The following is an 18,329-nucleotide window of genomic DNA, read 5'->3' as shown; positions in this document are numbered from 1 at the left end:
CCTAATTAAAAGGATTTTAAACCAAACAGGATGGAATTGCTCACTGAAGTGCTGAGCTGGCAGAACTCACTGAGGAGCCACTCCAGAGAACAAGTGGGAATAACAGGAGGTGTGTTAAAGAGAGTAGCTAGCTGGGTGTGGTGGCTCATGCCTGTAGTCCCAGCACTTTGGGAGGCTGAGCCAGGAGGATTGCTTGAGCCCAGCAGTTCGAGACCAGTCTGGGCAACCTGGCAAGACCCCATGTCTACAAAAAATTAAAAAAATTAACTGGGTGGAATGATGTGCACCTGTACTCCTAGTTACAGGGGAGTCTGAGCGGGGGGGGATCTCTTGAGTCCAGGATTTCAAGGCTGCAGTGACTTATAATTGTACGCTAAACTCCAGCCTGAGGGACAGAGTAAGACTCTGTTAAAAACAAACACAAAAACAGAAGAGCTCTTCTAACAGAGAAACCTGTACTTTATTTCTTCTCCAAAGAGTCTTCTATACATTTGTACCCTACCCTCCAGCCTCCAGACTTGGGCCTGATTATGAATCAGTTTTCATTCTTGGGAGATATTAATTGGATTCATTGGGTTATCTCTATGCCAGTATTTCTAAATAATCAAGTGACCATTTCTTATTGTAGTCTTTATTTTTCTTTATTTGTTTTTGAGACAGTATCTTTCTGTTATGCAGTGGCATGATATTGGCTCACTGCAACCTCCACATCCCAGGTTCGTGAATCTTGTGCCTCAGCCACCTCAGTAGCTGGGAATATAGGCATGCACCACCATGCCTAGCTAATTTTTCTATTTGTATTAGAGACAGGGTTTTGCCAATTGGCCAGGTTGATCTTGGACTCCCCTGGCCTCAAGTGATCTGCCTGCCTCAGCCTCCAAAAGTGCTGGGATTAGAGGTGTGAGCCACCACACCCAGCCTCTGATTGTAATCTCTATTTGTCTTTTCTAAGAATTACTCTAGTTAGCTATCCTGATTTTTTAATATAATAATAAATATATAGTTGAACAAATACAAATCTTGATATCTTCCTGATGTACACATCTGAGGTTAGTTTTTCTCTGGTCTCATAATTTGACTTCATGTAATTATAGAATTTGAAGATATATTTAAAGTAAGATAAGTTACATTGCTTTTCTGATTTTCATTGCCTTTGATTTTGTCCTTACACAATTATATTGTCACTTTATAATTGGTACTTTTAATAATTTGACCTATTTCTTACTTTTAGAAAATTTCTCATTAGGTTGTCAGGTCTCTGACTTTAACCTACATGGTACTTTTAATCTTTATGCCTCTATTGTATACAAGCATATTTTTTTCATAAATATTTTCTTTTTGAATAAGTGAAACTGAATAATTCAAATTTCTATCTAAAATTTAAGGGCAGTATGAATTTTAGAGGTGATGTTGTCTGTGTTTAATTTCTGGTAAGGAATGGGGAAACGGGAAGCCAGACAGCCCTCTCCTTTTGTCAGGTATCAACTGTGATGCTTTTTTTTTTTTTTTTTTTCACTCAGGCCTCAGAATGAGGCGCTTTACTGGACGCTATTCTGACATCACTTTCCAGACTGTCTCACCCTCTTGGAAACAGGCATGGGAGGCAGGGAGGGGAATCTTCCTGGGACTGTGGGTAGTGGCTGGGGGAATGGAGGGGTGGGAGGCAGCTGATTTGCGGGTGCTCCTGCGACTGGTGGATGCGGTCCGGATGGAATAAGCCTTCAGGGGCCCAGGACCCGCACTGCTGGAGAAGCTCAGCGCATTGCTGCCCATGGTTCCCCCGAAGCTCAGCCCAATGCCACCGCCACTGCCACTGCCACTACCACTGCCTCCAGTGGAATTCACCACAGAGATATTCACGGCTCCCACTCCATCTCCGGCCAACCGGCTTTCCTGGCCCTCCAGCAGCTTGCAGTACGTGGCAATCTTGATCTCCAGGGCCAGCTTGACGCTCATCAGCTCCTGGTACTCACGCAGCTGCCGTGCCATGTCCTGCTTGGCTCGCTGCAGGGCTGCCTCCAGCTCCTCCTGCTTGGCACGAGCATCCTTAAATGCCAGCTCCCCGTGCTCTTCAGCCTCAGCAATGGTGGCCTCCAACTTGGCACGCTGGTTCTTCATGGCGTCAATCTCAGCCTGCAGCCTCTGGATGGCCCGGTTCATCTCTGCACTCTCTTTCCGGGTATTCCAGAGGTTGTCCCCATGCTTCCCAGCCTGGGCCTGGAGGGTCTCAAACTTGGTCTGGTACCAGGCTTCAGCCTCAGCCCGGCTGCATTTGGCCATCTCCTCATACTGAGCCTTGACCTCAGCAATGATGCTGTCCAGGTCCAGGGAGAGACTGTTGTCCATGGACAGCACCACAGATCTGTCTGAGATCTGGGACTGCAGCTCTGTCAACTCCATCTCATGGAGGGTCCTGAGGAAGTTGATCTCATCATTCAGGGCGACCACCTTGGCCTCCAGCTCCACCTTGCTCATGTAGGCAGCATCCACATCCTTCTTCAGCACCACAAACTTACTCTCAGCAGCCGTGCGGCAGTTAATTTCATCTGCGTACTTATTCTTGAAGTCCTCCACCACATCCTGCATGCTCCGCAGCTCCACCTCCAGGCAGCCCCCATCCACCTGCAGCACCTCAAGCTGCCCCCTAAGGCCAGCAATCTGGGCCTCAAAGATGTCTGGGAGATGGCTGCTCTTGGCTGACTTCTGCTCCTGCAGCAGCGCCCACTTGGTCTCCAGCAGCTTGTTCTGCTGCTCCAGAAAAGGCACCTTGTCGATGAAGGAGGCGAACTTGTTGAGGGTCTTGATCTGCTCACGCTCCTCCTGGAGCACTCGCTGGAGGGAGGTGTCGGTGTCCAGCCGCAGCGGGACCAGCAGGCTCTGGTTGATGGTGACCTCGCGGATGCCGGCGCCTACCGGGACCCCATAGGCGGAACGCATGGCCACGCGCGGCCGCGAGGAGCCCAGGCCATAGAGGCTGCTGCCGCTGAAGCCACCGGGGCGCGCGGAGCTCAGGCGCACCTGGGCGCCGCGGCCGGAGAAGCCGGCCTAGCGCGAGCTGAACAGCGGGGAGCTGAAGTGGATGGACATGGCTGGGCCGGGCTGGACCTAGCAGCGGGCGAGGAGTGCGCACTAGCTCAACTGTGATGATTTTTTGTTGTGTTTGAAATGTTGTGAACTCAATATCAGAAATAGGTATTCATTTTTACATAAAAATATAATGCTTTTCCAAAGCCAAATTTAAATGATTTTAAGTTACGTTTCATTTCAGTGGAACTATGGCCCTGCATCCTTCCAATAGGGAAGGCAGATAGCATAAAGATTGCAAGATTTGATGTTAAGAATGTTTATTTGAATCCTAACTCCAACAATTATTAATTCTATGGCCTCACTTAGCTTCTCTGTATATGCGTTTCCTGATCTATAAAATGCATATACATTTAGAGGACTATTGGGAAGATGAGACCAACAACAATTTTTCAGAATAAAGTAATTCAAGTTATATCAGCCATTTCTAGTTACTAGAAATCCCTAGATATAACCAGTAGATGGCTGATATAATATGCTCCATCTCTAGTAGCCTCCTATTATGAGTTACTGTAGTTATCAAGATAGATTTCCAGTAACTAATAACAGGAGACTACTAGAGATGGAGCATGTTGTGTGAGAGCCAGAAGATTTGGCTCTGAGCATTCATGTTTTTATGTATAAATGCTCAAAGAAGAAGTTGTCTCCATCTCTTTCTTTGGCCACTTATACATTTTAAGAAGTAAAACTATAAGATTCTTTTGTATCCATGGATGATTTAAGTGAAAAAATTTTTTAATGTTAAAAAAAATTCCCACCTGACTCAAGAATGAGTCAGGAACCTGTATGTCTTTTCTCTGGGTCTGTGTCTTATTCTATTTGCTTATAATGATTTTATTCATTTGAAACCTATCAGAATCTGAAACTGCCTTAATACTTTGTAGTTCCTGCCCACTACCTCTGTTCAGTGCTAACTCTCAGAGTATTTCCTAATCATATCTTCTGCTCTCTGATGTTGCTAGGAGACCACAGATTTAAGCCTCTTAGATATCTTTCTTTATCCTGATCATTTCTTTTTACTTTCCCCCCCCATTATCTCATTACCTAAAAATGCATCTTCTCTAACCCAGGATTGTCTCCTAGCTTCCTGGTTTATCACCAATATTCCTGTTTGTCAGTATGTCCTCTAACTAATATCTTGTTCACTATTCCTCTTCTCAATACTAATTCATTTCTTTGTCTACATTACTCTCTGAGGGGGCCATATTTTGCTACCCCAGGCTACTTCTCTGAATTCTAGATTGGGAATCTAGTTTTGAGAATTGTCCTTTTAATAGGTAAATATCTATTTCATTATGTTTATTTTCTGTTCCTGCTACAACAGTTTCCTTCTGTCATGGGAAGTAAATGCTACCTGCACTTTCTATTCACATTTGTAGATGGCAAGATGGTGGCTGGCAAAGTCTTGATGGCAAAGCAAGAAATTATTGAATGTGTAGCCTCAGCAGCTATGATATCTCCAGAAAAACTTCCTGGGGAAACACCTTCCAAACAGATAGTTGAAGAAGCTTTGGGAGGTCTGGACAACTCTAAGAAGCAAAAGGGAAGTGCTGTGGTGAACAAAATCAGTCAGCTTCCTTCTCAGGAAAGACATTTCACTCTGGCAACCTTTAACAAAAGAATCCCCACAGAACACAGTGTCCTTGAATCTCATGAGAGTGAAGGAAGTTTCAGTGTTAATTCAAATGATATTACACAACAGAGAGTTCACACTGGGGAAAAGGTCTATGAGTGCTTTGACTGTGGGAAGGCTTTTTGCCAGAGCTCAAAGCTGATCAGACATCAGAGAATTCATACTGGAGAGAGACCTTATGCATGTAAAGAATGTGGCAAAGCCTTCAGTTTGAGCTCAGACCTTGTTAGACATCAGAGAATTCATAGTGGTGAAAAACCTTATGAATGTTGTGAATGTGGAAAAGCCTTCAGGGGTAGCTCCGAGCTCATCAGGCACCGGAGAATCCACACTGGAGAGAAGCCTTATGAATGTGGAGAATGTGGGAAAGCCTTCAGCCGGAGCTCAGCCCTTATTCAGCATAAGAAAATTCACACAGGAGATAAAGGCTATGAATGTATTGAGTGTGGTAAGGCTTTTGGTAGGAGCTCTATCCTTATTGAACATCAAAGAATTCACACTGGAGAGAAACCTTATGAATGTAATGAATGTGGAAGATCCTTCAATCAGAGCTCAGCCCTCACCCAGCACCAGAGAATTCACACTGGAGAGAAGCCTTATGAATGTAGTGAATGTAGAAAAACATTTAGGCATAGGTCAGGCCTTATGCAGCATCAGAGAACACACACCAGAGTTTAACTCTGTGGGTAAGAGTTGTACAATTATGAAATGCAAGAAATTCACTGTAGGGGTGAGACTCCACAGAAAATAGAAGTTTCCTGAGAGCAGGACTTCTATCCTTCCAGTTCAGTTCAGTACTCCAAGAGGACATCCACACAAAGATGTTTGTTATGATTACTGACGTGTTGAATGGAAGAAAAATTTTACCCAGGTCTCCTCCAAAAAGAATGATAGATATTTCCTTGAAATGCCTAACCCATTTCCAGATGAGACTCATCAGTATCCCCTTCACTCCACTCTCTGCCACTCAGATACAATTTGCATTGGGCACCTTTACAGTAGTGTCAGGATTGGGACACTACTTTTTCAAGATATCTTGAAAGAGCGTCTTATAAGATAGCAAACGTACCTGGAAAGAGCATTTGTATTTTGGCAGGTGGAGGTATGTGCTGAGTTATTCAACTATCTGAAATGTTGGATTTAGAGACTGTGAAATATATGCTATTAGTTTAATAGTATCTGAGGCAGTTAAATAGTACCTAAGGAATGCTGCCTCATTCTGCCCCCTTGCCAGTTCTCTCCTCAACCCTGAGTTCCCTGCTAAGGTCAATTTCCTCAATAAACAGGTCTACTTGTTTATTGAGCACCTGCTGTGTGCTATGCATTGAGGTGAACATGGTCATTGCCCCCCAAGAGTAAAGGGCTAATAGGATATGCATATATACTAAACAGTAATTACAGTGAAGTGTGATAAATGTTTTGGTAGGAAAAATGCAGGTTTCTTTCAAAGTACATGGCAGAGATACCTAAACCTGGTCTGTGAATCACTAAAGACTTCCTGGATATGATGACATCTCAGTTAGACCTAAAGATGGGTAGAAGGTAACAAGAGCAGGAGAAAAGAGAAGAACAGGATCTAGAGACACCCCTTCATTGAGACTCTACTGCAGAAATTGTCATAGACCTAATTTTTTTTTAAGGAATCTGAGGGAGTAATTCAACAAATATTTACTGCCCTCAAGTATAATAGCTCAGGGTCTGCAAGCCTGGTAAGGAGGAGAGAGGGCAGGGAATGGGGAATAGTGGAGCCTGGGAAGGCAGATCACTCTGTTTCTTTATGCTTCCCACTTCCTGAGTCCCAGAGTTAGGAGACACAAACGCTCTAGTCTCCACTGTCTCTCAGGCCTCTGATATGCATTCTTTCCCTATGTTTATACATGCCCGCAGATCACTGTTCCTTTATGTTTCCCACTTCCTGAGTTCCAGTCGTACACACTCCAGTCCCCACTGTCTCTCTGGCCTCTGATATGCATTCTTTCCTTGTGTGCATACATGCCTTTTTCCATAAGATGCACCGGAGCCTCTCACCACACTAATTCTGAGCACTTTAGGGTCTCATAGGTCACGCTGGGTCTAGGATAGGCTCCCCAACTCAGTGATTATAAGTAGGAAGAGGGAAACCAACACATTAGAATTCTGAGCCAGGCTTTATGGTAACTAATTCCTGCTGCAGAAAAGAGTCCTGATGAAGGGGTGTCTTCAGAGTTTATCTTATCTTCATTGTATGTGCTATAACCTCTGCCTGTAAGTCTCTCTGCTAATTTTTATTTTGGCATTTTTAATTAACCCACAATTGCTGAGGGCAATTAATTACCTAAGAGAAAGTTTGATTCCTCTACTAAGATGTCCTCCTAGATGGTGTCATTTCTAAAGACTTGTGGTCACTACTTCTATTAGTCCATTTTCACACTGCTATAAAGATACTACCTCAGACTGGGTAATTTATAAACAACAGAGGTTTAATTGGCTCACAGTTCTGCAGGGCTGGGGAGGCCTCAGGAAAGTTAAATCATGGCTGAAAGGGAAGGGGAAGCAGGCACCTTCTTCACAAGGTGGCGAGAGAGAGAGTGAGTGCAAGGGAAATGCCAGGCACTTACCAAAAAACCAGATCTCATGAGAATTCACTCACTATCATGACAGCGGCAAGGGGGAAATCTGCCCCTGTGATCCAATCATCTCCCACCTGGTCCCTCCCTCAACACCTGGGGATTACAATTCAAGATGACATTTGGGTGAGAACACAGAGCCAAACCATATAACTGCAGTTGTGGGTAATAGGGGAGGTGAAATTCGGGGGACAGTTCACTCCCTTTGTGTCTAGAGGTTGTGCAGTTATCAAGTGAGGTAGATCAGAAGTCTAAAGGGATCCTTCAAATGGATAGTGAGTTGCCTTTTCCTATAGGTGACAATCAGATTTAATGTTTTAAATATGATTTAATAGGTTTCTCTCCTGATTGTGAATTCTAAATGTTGGTAATACAGAAAATGAGAAAATGTAAATCACCTCCAATCTCATTGCCCATAGAAACGTTAACATTTTGGAGTACCGTCTATTAGTGTTTATTTTTCCCAATCCTATTATTTTTAGTAAAACTGTTTAGTAAATAACTTTTGGTAACTAATTTCAAAATTTATACTTTTGAGTGTATACTTCAACTGTTTATTATTAGAATGTAATGCAAGATATAATAAAACTTGAGTTTCAAAAGTTTGCTTTGAAATTATTCACTCAGGAATAGGGAACACATAACATGCATGGAGCTAATTGATAGGAGGATGGGGAAGAGGTTGTGGGAAGAAGACAGGGAATTGGTGTTCTCAGTTTCTATTTCCTGGGCCAAAAAATGTCAGAAAACTAAAATAGCCAGTCTCTGGGGCTGTGGTTAACCAAAGTGAGGGGGCATCTGGGATTTAGTTGTTAAAAGACAATGGGAATGAGAGCAAGAAGAGTCCTCTTTAAACATAAACACATCCTATATCAATCAGAATGAGGACTCTCTCATCCCTTTAGAGGAGATGGCCATATGCACTAGATTGGAATCTTCAACACTAATTGCTGAGAAAGACCAAACTTAGACCTGTGGACCTGCCGTGACTTCCTTCTCCCTCAGCAGGTTCTCAGTGAGCTCGGAGAGATGAGGGTCAGATTTGCTTTAAATTTCCAATCCTGGATGTGTTAGTTGCAGGCTGTGGAAATGAGGAAGAAGAGGAAAGGCAAGAAACCAATATTATTGCCTAAATTGCACATTATCTTCTAAAATCTGTGTAAGATTCATTTAAGGTAGACATTACTCCCCAGACTGCTTCTATACCAAGAGAAACAGGACAGCCCTGAGCAGAAGGGAAAGGCATGAATTACTTTTCTTCCAAGGAAGAGTGGTGAAGGAAGAAAAAATTTCCTTTGACACCCACCTTATATTGGTGCCCCTTCCATTTCATAAAAAACGGAATGCTGAATATATCAACTCCTTTAAAGTGAGGGTCTAGAGTTGGAAGGTGACTTGCTTATGGCTACAAAATACATGGAAAAGCTCTAATAATAAAAGACCTTCAAAGATCTCCACTTCAAAGCTATTGCTTTTCTGAACTGCAAATCTTTCAGGCAAGTAATTGCTTTTGCACCAGGATTTATAATTTGTAGACTTTTTAATATACTATGTGTGAGATGGATATGTTTGCCATTGTCATTTTACCAGTGATGAAGGGATCAGAGTTAACAACTAAGCTAATTTCCGGAGACTTGGAAGAGACAGAGATGCTATGAAAAGCAAGTTTTTTTTTTTTTTTAGACAGAGTTTTGCTCTTGCCCAGGCTGGAGTGCAGTGGTGCAATCTCAGTTCACTGCAACCTCAGCCTCCCAAGTAGCTGGGATCACAGGCATGCACCACTATATCTGGCTAATTTTGTATTTTTAGTAGAGATCGAGTTTCTCCATGTTGGTCAGGCTGGTCTCAAACTCCCAGCCTCAGGTGATCTGCCCACCTCGGCCTCCCAAAGAATTGGGATTACAGGTGTGAGCCACTGTGCCGGCCAGCAAGTGCCTTTTAAAATATTTTCTCAAGTATCCTGGACTTCCATTCACTTTTCCTCCTAATTTTAAGAGTATTAGATACTTACTATAGAAAAATTTGGAAAACACACAGAAAAACACCAGAGAAAAATTACATCACCTACAACCTCAGCACCCAGACATAACCAGTATAGCACTTTGAGTTTACATATTTTCAGTATTTTTAATGCATAAATATATATTTTACATGGGATATTGTACATATTGTCTTGTAATATTTTTACTTAACAATATATCATGAATACTTCATTTAATATTAATTGACATCAGTTTTGTTTTGTTTTTTTTCTGAGACAGAGTCTTGCTCTGTTACCCAGGCTGGAGTACAGTGGTACAATCTCGGCTTACTGCATCCTCCACCTCCTGGATTCAAGCATTTCTCTTGTCTCAGCCTCCCAAGTAGCTGGGACTACAGGCACATGCCACCATGCCTGGCTAATTTTTTTTGTATTTTTAGTAGAGACAAGAGTTTCACCATATTGGTCAGGCTGGTCTCAAACTCCTGACCTCAGGTGATCCACCTGCCTTGGCCTCCCAAAGTGCTGGGATTACAGGTGTGAGCCACTGCGCCCAGCCTGTTGAAATCAGTTTTAACAGCTTTTAGGATTTTGCATACATTCACGATGGTTTCTGAAATATATATCTCCAGGTACAAAGTGAAAAGGCAATGCTTAAGGCTTCTGGTATTGATTGCCAGAGACAGTATGTATTCATGTTTTACCAACAACATTAGAGTCCCAATGTCCCTGAATCCCTGTCAGTTTTATAAAGAAAAGTATCATCTCAATTCTTGCTTTAATATACATTTTAACTGCAGTGAGGTCAAACATTTATGTATTGTTCATTGGCACTTGTTTTGTGATGTTCCTACTTTTAAGTAGCATTTTTTTTTCTACTGGAACTCTCTTATGGGGAGACAGTATACTGAAGTGGCTCTACAGTCAGGTTCTGAGTTCAAATTCTGACTTCCCCGCTTTATAGATATATGACCTTTAGCCTTCATTTCTTCATCTGCTTCATATGCACTGTGATGAGAAATAACATTAATAAGTGTATACAAAGCCCTTAGCAGGTATCTATTACATTTCTTTTTTTCCTTTTTTTGGTTTGGAGACAGGGTCTTGCTCTGTCTCCCAGGCTGGAGTGCAGTGGCGTGATCTCAACTCACTGCAGCCTTGATATCCAGGGCTCAAGCAAACCTCTCACCTCAGCCTCCCAAGTAGTTGGGACTACAGGCATGCATCACCATACCTGGCAGATTTCATTTTTTGTAGAAATGGGGTCTTTGCTATGCTGCCCAGGCTGGTCTTTAACTCCTGGTCTCAAGCAATCTTCCAGCCTTGGCCTCCCAAAGTGCTGGGATTATACGTGTGAGCCACTGTGCTTGGCTTACTACATTTCTTACTGACATATAGAAGAGCTTTCTTACATAAAGAGTATTTCCCTTTTGCAACATACAATTCCTAATGTCCTACCTTTTTAGTTTGTTCAGGTCTTTGTGGAAAAGGAGAAATAAGAGTTGAGTAGCTCTTACCATGTATTTTAATATCTTAAATCTTTTCCAAATTTCCAAATGATGCCATCCATTTTCTTTCCATATTCTCTCCCCAAACTTGGACCTTTAGGCCTCCTGATGTTCTTACTGGTTAGCACATGTCCACTGATGTATGCCCCAATACGAGCATTACTTCTCTTTGCTTCTTTTTATCCTCATGAAAATTCTTTTTCTATGCACAGGATTCTAGATTTCCATACAGATTTGTTTTTGATGAGGTGTGTTATTCCTCCAAACTATTAGGTCTTCTGAATATGTCTTTGTGTTGCTGGTTAACCTGTACAATATTCCATCTTGCACTTAGCATCAGTCTAAATATTCTTTTCCTTCTAGGTCCCCCAGAAATGGGAAGTCTTGACTGACTGTGACCATTAGTTTCAGTTGTCACTTCCTTTTAGCATTGTCTTTAATTTGCAAAAGGTACGAAATACTGGTGACCTAAGACAAAACTGAACATGTACGAGGTACCTAAAGAATGTCACAGACCCAGCAACTGACAAATATTCTTTGAGCATCAAAGCCCTGTATCCCCTAGGATTTGTGGGGATACAGCCCCAGAAACAAATGATATGGCAGCTTCTGGTCTAGAGCCTTGGAATTAGAAGAAATCTGAGACTGTCTTTATCAAAGGAGAATCTTAAGGCTGGGAGGAGTCTTAACACTAACAGACTCTTGAGGTATAGGCTGGGCTCTTTCCCACCTTCATTCCCACCACTACCCTGATGGAAGTTCTAGGCTAGCCTACAGACTGGGAAAGGAAACCACATACTTGCCCTTTCCCTGGGGTCACATAAACCAAGACAAAGCTCCTGACTACTCTGTGGTCCAAGGGCTCCAGTTTTGTCTGTTAACAGGAAGTTCTCCATTGGCACTGCTTAAGACTCTGGCCAGACCCAGACTTCTCTGGCAGACAAGACGTCACTACAACAGGAGCTCAAGGAATGCTCCACACTTTGTTTCTGGCCTTTGGCTGTTGTTTTTTACTGGGAAGTTTCTTCCCTGGCCTACCACCTTGGCTAACTCCTCCTCACCCTTCAGGCCATTTCCCCCATTTCCTTATCTAAGGCTGAGTCAGGTGCTCCCTAAGGTCACATAGCACCGACCATTCCACTGTCACTGCCTATTTGGCTACCTTGCCCATTAGACTCTAGAGATTAGTCTTGTTTTCTACTGTATTTCTAGTCCCTGGCATAAAGTAGCTACTCAAAAATAACCTTTGGGTAAATTAATTTATATTCTTTCTTCTCATGCCTATCTAATTCCTGGCCTGCCTTGGGTTCAACAAATCATTGATGAAGCCATTTCCCCACTTTTCTTGCTGCTTTGTCACTGTTCTTTATTGGGTCAGTAATTTTTCTTTTAGTTTCTGAGACAAAGTGCCTCACATGGTCCACATCAGCCTCCTAAGCCGGTACACTAACAATCAGATGCAGTGACAGAGCTTGGTTTGCTATATCCTTTTCATGACATTTTCATAGAAAATGAGGTTTCCCATTTTTCATATTTCCTGAGTATTCCTAATGATAAGAAAAGAGCTGAAAGTAATGATTCTTCTGTCTTCTGATTAGTCACAGGAAAAGCTTTCAAGGAACACTTTAGCACTGGGAAATGCTGCACAAAGCAAGCTAGACTTAAGACCTAGTATATTATAACCTTTATGGCATTTAGCTCTACATGTTTGTTAGCTCTTTTAACTAACAAACATAAAAATTTGAATGAAGTATTTACACTATTTACAGTATTCACAAGTTACTTTATGGTGTGGACTCTCTGATGGCGCATAAGGACTGATCTGTGCCTGAAAGCCTTCCCACATTCATTACATATATAAGCTTCATCCCCAGAATGAATTCTCTGATGCTGAACCAGGGCTGAGCTCCTTTTGAAGGTTTTGCCACATTCATTACACTGATAAGGTTCCTCTCCACTATGAATTCTCTGATGTCTGATAAGGTTTGAGCTCAAACTGAAGGCTTTTCCACATTCATTACATTCATAGGGTTTCTCTCCACTATGTATTCTCTGATGAGTAATCAGCTCTGAGCTCTGCCTGAAAGCTTTTCCACATTCATTACATTCATAGGGTCTCTCTCCTGTGTGAATTCGCTGATGTCTAATGAGTTTTGAACTCTGGCTAAAGGTTTTCCCACACTCATTACACTCATAAGGTTTCTCACCAGTGTGAATTCTTTGATGTATAATGAGATAGGAACTTTGACTGAATGCTTTGCCACACTCATTACATTTACAAGCTTTCTCACCAGTATGGATTTTCCGATGTCGAATGAGGGCTGAGCTCTGATTGAAAGCTTTCCCACATTCACTACATTCATATGCTTTCTCACCACTATGAATTCTCTGATGAATAATAAGATAGGACCTCAAACTAAATGCCTTCCCACACTGGGTACATTTATAGGGCTTTTCTCCAGTATGGATTCTCTGATGTTGTGTTAGAGAAGAATGCTGCTTGAAGCTGTGCCCACATACATCACATCTATAAGGTCTCTCTTCAGGAGGAACTTTCTGACACATTATAGAGTTTGTAGTTAGAATCAAGCATCTTTCAGCCTCATCATAAAGGTCTCTCTTTCCTGGAGATGTGTTTGTGAAGATCACTTGACTAAAACTGCCCCCTTGGGAAGGAGATCTTAGTTTTTCCCCTATAGCACTTCCTTGCTTCCACTCTAAATTGCTTTCATGCTCACTAATTCCTCCAAATGAAGGTTCCTGAGGGAGTCCCTGTGATTCTTCTGAGATGTCCTCCTTTGTTGCTGTTTCATTGTTCTCACAATCTGAAACAATAAATAGCCAAAAAATAGATATTACATTTCTCTAGTCACTCTCAATACTTTCTACATGAGAGAAAACAGAAGCTTCTACCTACAAAGATGTCACTGTCCTCCAGTGTTTTTTTTTTAGTTGGCCAAAAGAGAGAGGTCTCTCTTCTTATCTAATAATGGCCTACATCTACACTTTGAATTTCATCCTTTCCTGCCTCTTTTGAGACATCAGTTGATCAATTACCTGTAATATTTTTCTACTATTTACAACCTTTTTCTCAACTGACTCCTGTTCATCAGCTTTTAAATAAGCTTAAGTATCTCTCACCTTTTAAAATCAATCTTCTTGCCTACATATCTCTCTTAAGCAACCTCACTCACTCTCATTCACAGTGGTTTCTTGAAAGAGTTGTCTGTAGCCTTTCAAGTGAAAGGATTCCCATTCTACAATCTAGTTTCTGCCTTACTGTGTCCCCGTCCCCTACTTCCACTGATACTACTGTCATCAAGGTCACTAACTTCATAGCTCTTCAATCCAATGGGTACTTTCTGGATTATTACTTAATCTCTCTGTAGCACTGACACTGAGGATCACACCTTCCTTCTAGAGACATTCTCTTCCAGTGATATTAGTTTGATTTCTGTGGCTGTTCATTTTTAGATTCTAGGGTGAATCACTCAAACACAAGCGTTCCTCCAGCTTCTGTTTTGGGCTCTCAGGTAACCTTATTCTACAAACTCTCTACCCTTCGCTTCCATTACAACTTATATTGTAAGCTATTGTCTGACTAATCTGCCCAGGTCCCCAATTTTATCCCTATTTTATTAAGCTCTAGTCTCATGCTAATTGGGCATTTTACTTTTGAATATTTAACAAGCAACAAAATGTACCAACCTAAATACATCATCAGATGTATTTGTTTTTCCTTTTCTCATTTACATGAACAGCACTACCATTGACCAGACTGTTCAAGACTGAAACCTCAGTATCATCTTTAATTCCTCTCCGTCACACTCTAGTTTTAACAATTACCAGATGTTGCAATGCAATTTAAATGCTGATGAGGCCAGGCACAGTATAATCCTAGCACTTTGGGAGGCTGAGGTAGGTGGATCACAAGGTCAAGAGATCGAGACCATCCTGGCCAACACAGTGAAACCTCGACTCTACTAAAAGATACAAAAATTAGCTGGGTGTGGTGGCACATGCCTGTAGTCCCAGGTACTAGGGAGGCTAAGGCAGGAGAATTGCTTGAACCCGGGAGGCAGAGGTTGCAGTGAGCTTAGATCATGCCACTGCACTCCAGTCCAGTGTCTGGCAACAGAGTGAGACTCTGTCTCAAAAAATAAAAAATAAAAAAATAAAAAACAAATGCTGATGAACAGAAGTCAGCTTTTATGTTCTCTACCCCTCATCATAACACATATTGATTGAATACACTGTGGTCACTTGGATTACAGCAGTCTCTAATAGGACCACACTCTTGCCTTCCTCACATGATTCTCCATTTGCAGCTAAGTTCTAAACTACAAATCAAACTATGTCACTCGCTTGTCCAAAATCCTTCAACTATACTTCACTGCACTTAAGAAACTATACAAACAAATTAGTACAACATAAAGGGGGGACCTGGATCCTATTTTCCTCTCTGGTTCTTCTCTTACCATTTTCCCCCGTCAATTCTCCATTCAAGTCAAATGTAACTACCTGCAATTTCCAGAATGGGTTGTATTCTCCCACCTTTGGGATGGTATGGCCTTTACTTGAGCTACTCCTCTTCCCACCTATTTACTCATAGGCTTTCTCCTACTCTTCAAGTCTTAGCTTAGATTTTCTTCCTTCAGGAAGTGTTCCTTGATCCTCTAAGATTGGGTTAGGTGCCTTTAGATGCACTCCAACAGTATCCGGTGCCTACTTTTATTCTATAATTTACTACACTACATTGCAATTGCCTTTTTACTTGTCCATCACCACCCAGACCTGAAACCTCTTTAAGACAGAGACTCAGGGCCTACCACAGTACCAGACATGTATTAACATTTTATAAAGTTATAAAATAATGAAATAAGTGAATGAATAACAGGGAAACTGACACAGGAGGGCTGACAGCAATTCATGACGGGTGCTGAATACCAAGCTGCTAAAATGAGCACCTCTGGTTTAGAATAAAAAAGGCGATGCTCACATGTGGCAAGTTTGTCAAGTGCAATTAATTGTGTATTCTCAAAAACAGAGGACTAAGTGTCAAGAGTTTCCAGATGACTTCCTATTCCTCACCACTTTTAGGGGAAAGGCACGGTTTCCAGGATTTCAGCTGTGTCTGTAAAGGCTGGAGGTGGATGTTTGTTGATTCTTGGGATGCTCTGAGACATGTTAAATCCTTCCATGGCACTGCTGGTCCCTGTGGACTAGCTGGGACCTGAAATCAGTAAAATATGGTTAGTTTTGTGAGAAAATTCCTAGGGAAACTTGCTTAGTAAAAATCTCAAAGAGGTCAGTGAGGACATCTACAGGGAGGAAGGATGGGGAAAAAGACCATTCAAGGGTATAGACAGGTATGGCTCTATTAGTCACTTCAGGTTAGGGTTCAGTAGAGACATAAAATTTTTTATCCTACTGTTACGATACCATTACATGCTCCAGGCTGTAAATTCCCTTTCCCTCAATACATCACTTTTCTCTGTTCCCACCTGCTGCCCTGGGTCATCAAACTCCTTCTCCAAATCCTCCAACAGGGTCACAGCTTCCTCGCCGCTTTTTGGATTATGTTGCTGAACCCAGATCTGCAGCTCCTCAGGCAGAATGCTCAGGAACTGCTCCAGTACCAGCAGTTCTAAGATCTGCTCCTTTGTGTGCAACTCTGGCATTAGCCACTGATAGCAAAGCTCCTGGAGTCTGCTCAGAGCCTCCCGGGGCCCAGGTGTCTCCTGGTAGCAAAACTTTCTGAATTGCTGACGAAACAAGTCTTGGCAGGATTGAGTACTCCCATTTTGCTTAAATTTCTCATCCCAGGAAAAGTTATCTTCTACTTTCACTAGTATTAGTTCTTGTTCCTGAGGATCCTGAGGTATCAGGGTTGAAATCACTCCAGATTCCACAGCCATTCTTGGCTGAAAGAGCTTAGCCAAAATCTCAGTACACCTGGGTTCTGTGCTTGGGGAGTGTGAGTGATCTCTTCTTTCCTGAAGAATATAAATGCAGTTAACTTACAGCAATCACAAAAATCTCTAAGAACTTGCAATAACAAAGATGAGTAACTTTAGTAATATATTGAAAGGGAGCAGATTTGGGGCTATCACTAAAACAATAATGAGATGACAAACTAAAAATCATTAACCGCAATCAGTGTCTCCCATTATGAAGAATTCCTACCACTAATGTTAGACTTAACTATTTTAGATGTCAGAGTGTGATTGCAACATTAACATCAGTCACATAGTGAGAAAATTTCCAATTATCTTTTGATTCTGATTATATCAAGGAGAAAAATCTATCTTTGACATGTATGTATTAATAAAACTTGGAGAACTCTCTTTTAAACAAAATACAGGCTTCAGAATCAGACTTCCAAGGGTAACAAGGCAGAATTTAGCAATACTGATTTTAAACGTTTATTTTTAGTTACTTTCTACCTAAAGCAGGTCATGTTAATTTTCATTTAAGGTAGTAACATTCTTAAGTTCACATTGAACATGAGTTGATGTAAATATTGGGTATTTGATCACATTTGGTGTTTACTGAATTACTTCAACACTGAGGCAGTTACTGAGCATTAGGTTAAGGTTTTTGCTTATGAATGAATGAGTCTACTGAAGAATTGACCAAGAACCAAGAAGTATCTGTAAAATGCTTACCATGTGTTCAAAAACATGACAGGTATCACATACCCAAAAGGAGCAAAATGAACATCAGCTCTGAAAAAGCTTAGAATATCCAAGGAGTAAAAATGTTCAAAAGCAAAATATGATAACAAATATTGATGTATTAAATTTTGTGACATAGACCAAACTTGACCAGATTTTAGGATGGTGAGATATCGACAGGAGTGTATCCCCTTGAGTTTGTCAGGACAGATGAGAAAATTCATTCCTCACACTATGGTTAACTTTAGAGATTAATTAGAATATGTAGCCTACAAATTTGTGGTTTATGAACCAGTCCAGCTGCACTAAGTAGCCTTCTATTTCTATATCCTCGGTTAAACTCGGAGCATTTGCGAAGTCAAGTGGTCTGGGGAACTGCGTTTTCCCCTGAAAAGCAGGGGTTTGAGTGCCTGCCTCCTCTAAGTCCCCCAGTCCCTTGGAGACGCCGCGCGAGCCAAGGGGCCGCGACCTGGGGATGGGCAGGCCAAGGAGCTGGGCTCCTCCACTGTCCGGCCGGCGCTCCCTCCCCCCGTTCCCTCCTCCTAGGGGCCCGCGTCCCTCACCGCGAAGCCCAGGAGCGGCCAGGGAATGAGCCGCCGACCCCCAGCCGCAAGCCACAAAGACCGGAAGTGCGCGTCGCAGTGTTCCGCTCTCGCGCCCTCCGGAGCCCCCGCCGCCCCGCCCCTCAGTCTCAGGTAGCCAATCAGAGTCGCGGGCTCTACTGTTCCCACCGCCTACTCCCGGCGGCAGCTAGTCCCGCGGAACCTCCAAGCCCAGGCTAGGAAGAGCCAGGAGGCGGGGTCCTTGTGAGCGTCCGCTCCCGGAGGGTTCCGCAACCCG

General features: G+C 42.4%; 3 protein-coding genes across 14 annotated transcripts in view; 1 reads left to right on the top strand and 2 right to left on the bottom strand.

Annotated features, from left to right (window-relative positions):
- The window catches only part of ZSCAN30 (zinc finger and SCAN domain containing 30), a 39,301-nt gene extending 31,376 nt beyond the window's left edge, over positions 1 to 7,925 (top strand). For all 9 annotated transcript variants that reach the window (XM_008979711.5, XM_035270876.3, XM_035270878.3 and 6 more), the window contains one exon: positions 4,464 to 7,925. In XM_008979711.5, coding sequence (XP_008977959.2) covers positions 4,464 to 5,395 — 932 coding nt within the window. In that variant the 3' untranslated portion in view covers positions 5,396 to 7,925. The remainder of the gene's footprint in view (positions 1 to 4,463) is intronic.
- LOC103787629 (keratin, type II cytoskeletal 7) lies at positions 1,430 to 3,219 on the bottom strand. The gene is given in 1 exon segment (XM_078347983.1): positions 1,430 to 3,219. A coding segment is annotated over 1 exon segment (1,539 nt). The 5' UTR covers positions 3,088 to 3,219; the 3' UTR covers positions 1,430 to 1,548.
- Positions 7,855 to 18,127, bottom strand: ZNF397 (zinc finger protein 397). 4 transcript variants are annotated; one of them, XR_013525845.1, is made up of 5 exons: positions 17,481 to 18,127; positions 16,317 to 16,808; positions 15,904 to 16,045; positions 10,822 to 13,637; positions 7,855 to 8,404 (listed from the first exon to the last, which is right to left on the bottom strand). XR_013525845.1 is itself a non-coding variant. In XM_008979712.4 (4 exons), exons 1-4 carry the CDS (start codon positions 17,481 to 17,483, stop codon positions 12,592 to 12,594), a joined length of 1,683 nt encoding a protein of 560 aa, XP_008977960.1. In that variant the 5' UTR covers positions 17,484 to 18,127; the 3' UTR covers positions 10,372 to 12,591. The 4 variants fall into 4 exon arrangements, 2 of the variants coding, with proteins under 2 accessions (XP_008977960.1, XP_002757209.3); XR_013525846.1 differs by having other exon boundaries at positions 18,053 to 18,127; XM_008979712.4 differs by lacking the exon at positions 7,855 to 8,404 and having other exon boundaries at positions 10,372 to 13,637.
- Positions 18,128 to 18,329: the final 202 nt, after the last annotated feature.

This window comes from Callithrix jacchus, chromosome 13, assembly GCF_049354715.1.
Source record: "Callithrix jacchus isolate 240 chromosome 13, calJac240_pri, whole genome shotgun sequence".
NCBI lineage: Eukaryota > Metazoa > Chordata > Mammalia > Primates > Cebidae > Callithrix > Callithrix jacchus.
Note: the sequence above shows the minus strand (reverse complement) of the source record. Positions and strands in the feature narration are given on the sequence as shown.

Excerpts from the sequence above, each read along its gene's own strand:
- ZNF397 (XM_008979712.4), bottom strand. Across the intron at positions 16,046-16,316 it reads TTGATGACCCAGGGCAGCAG|GTCCCAGCTAGTCCACAGGG; the intron begins GTGGGAACAGAG and ends TACTGATTTCAG. Across the intron at positions 13,638-15,903 it reads GTGCCTTTCCCCTAAAAGTG|ATTGTGAGAACAATGAAACA; the intron begins GTGAGGAATAGG and ends TTATTGTTTCAG.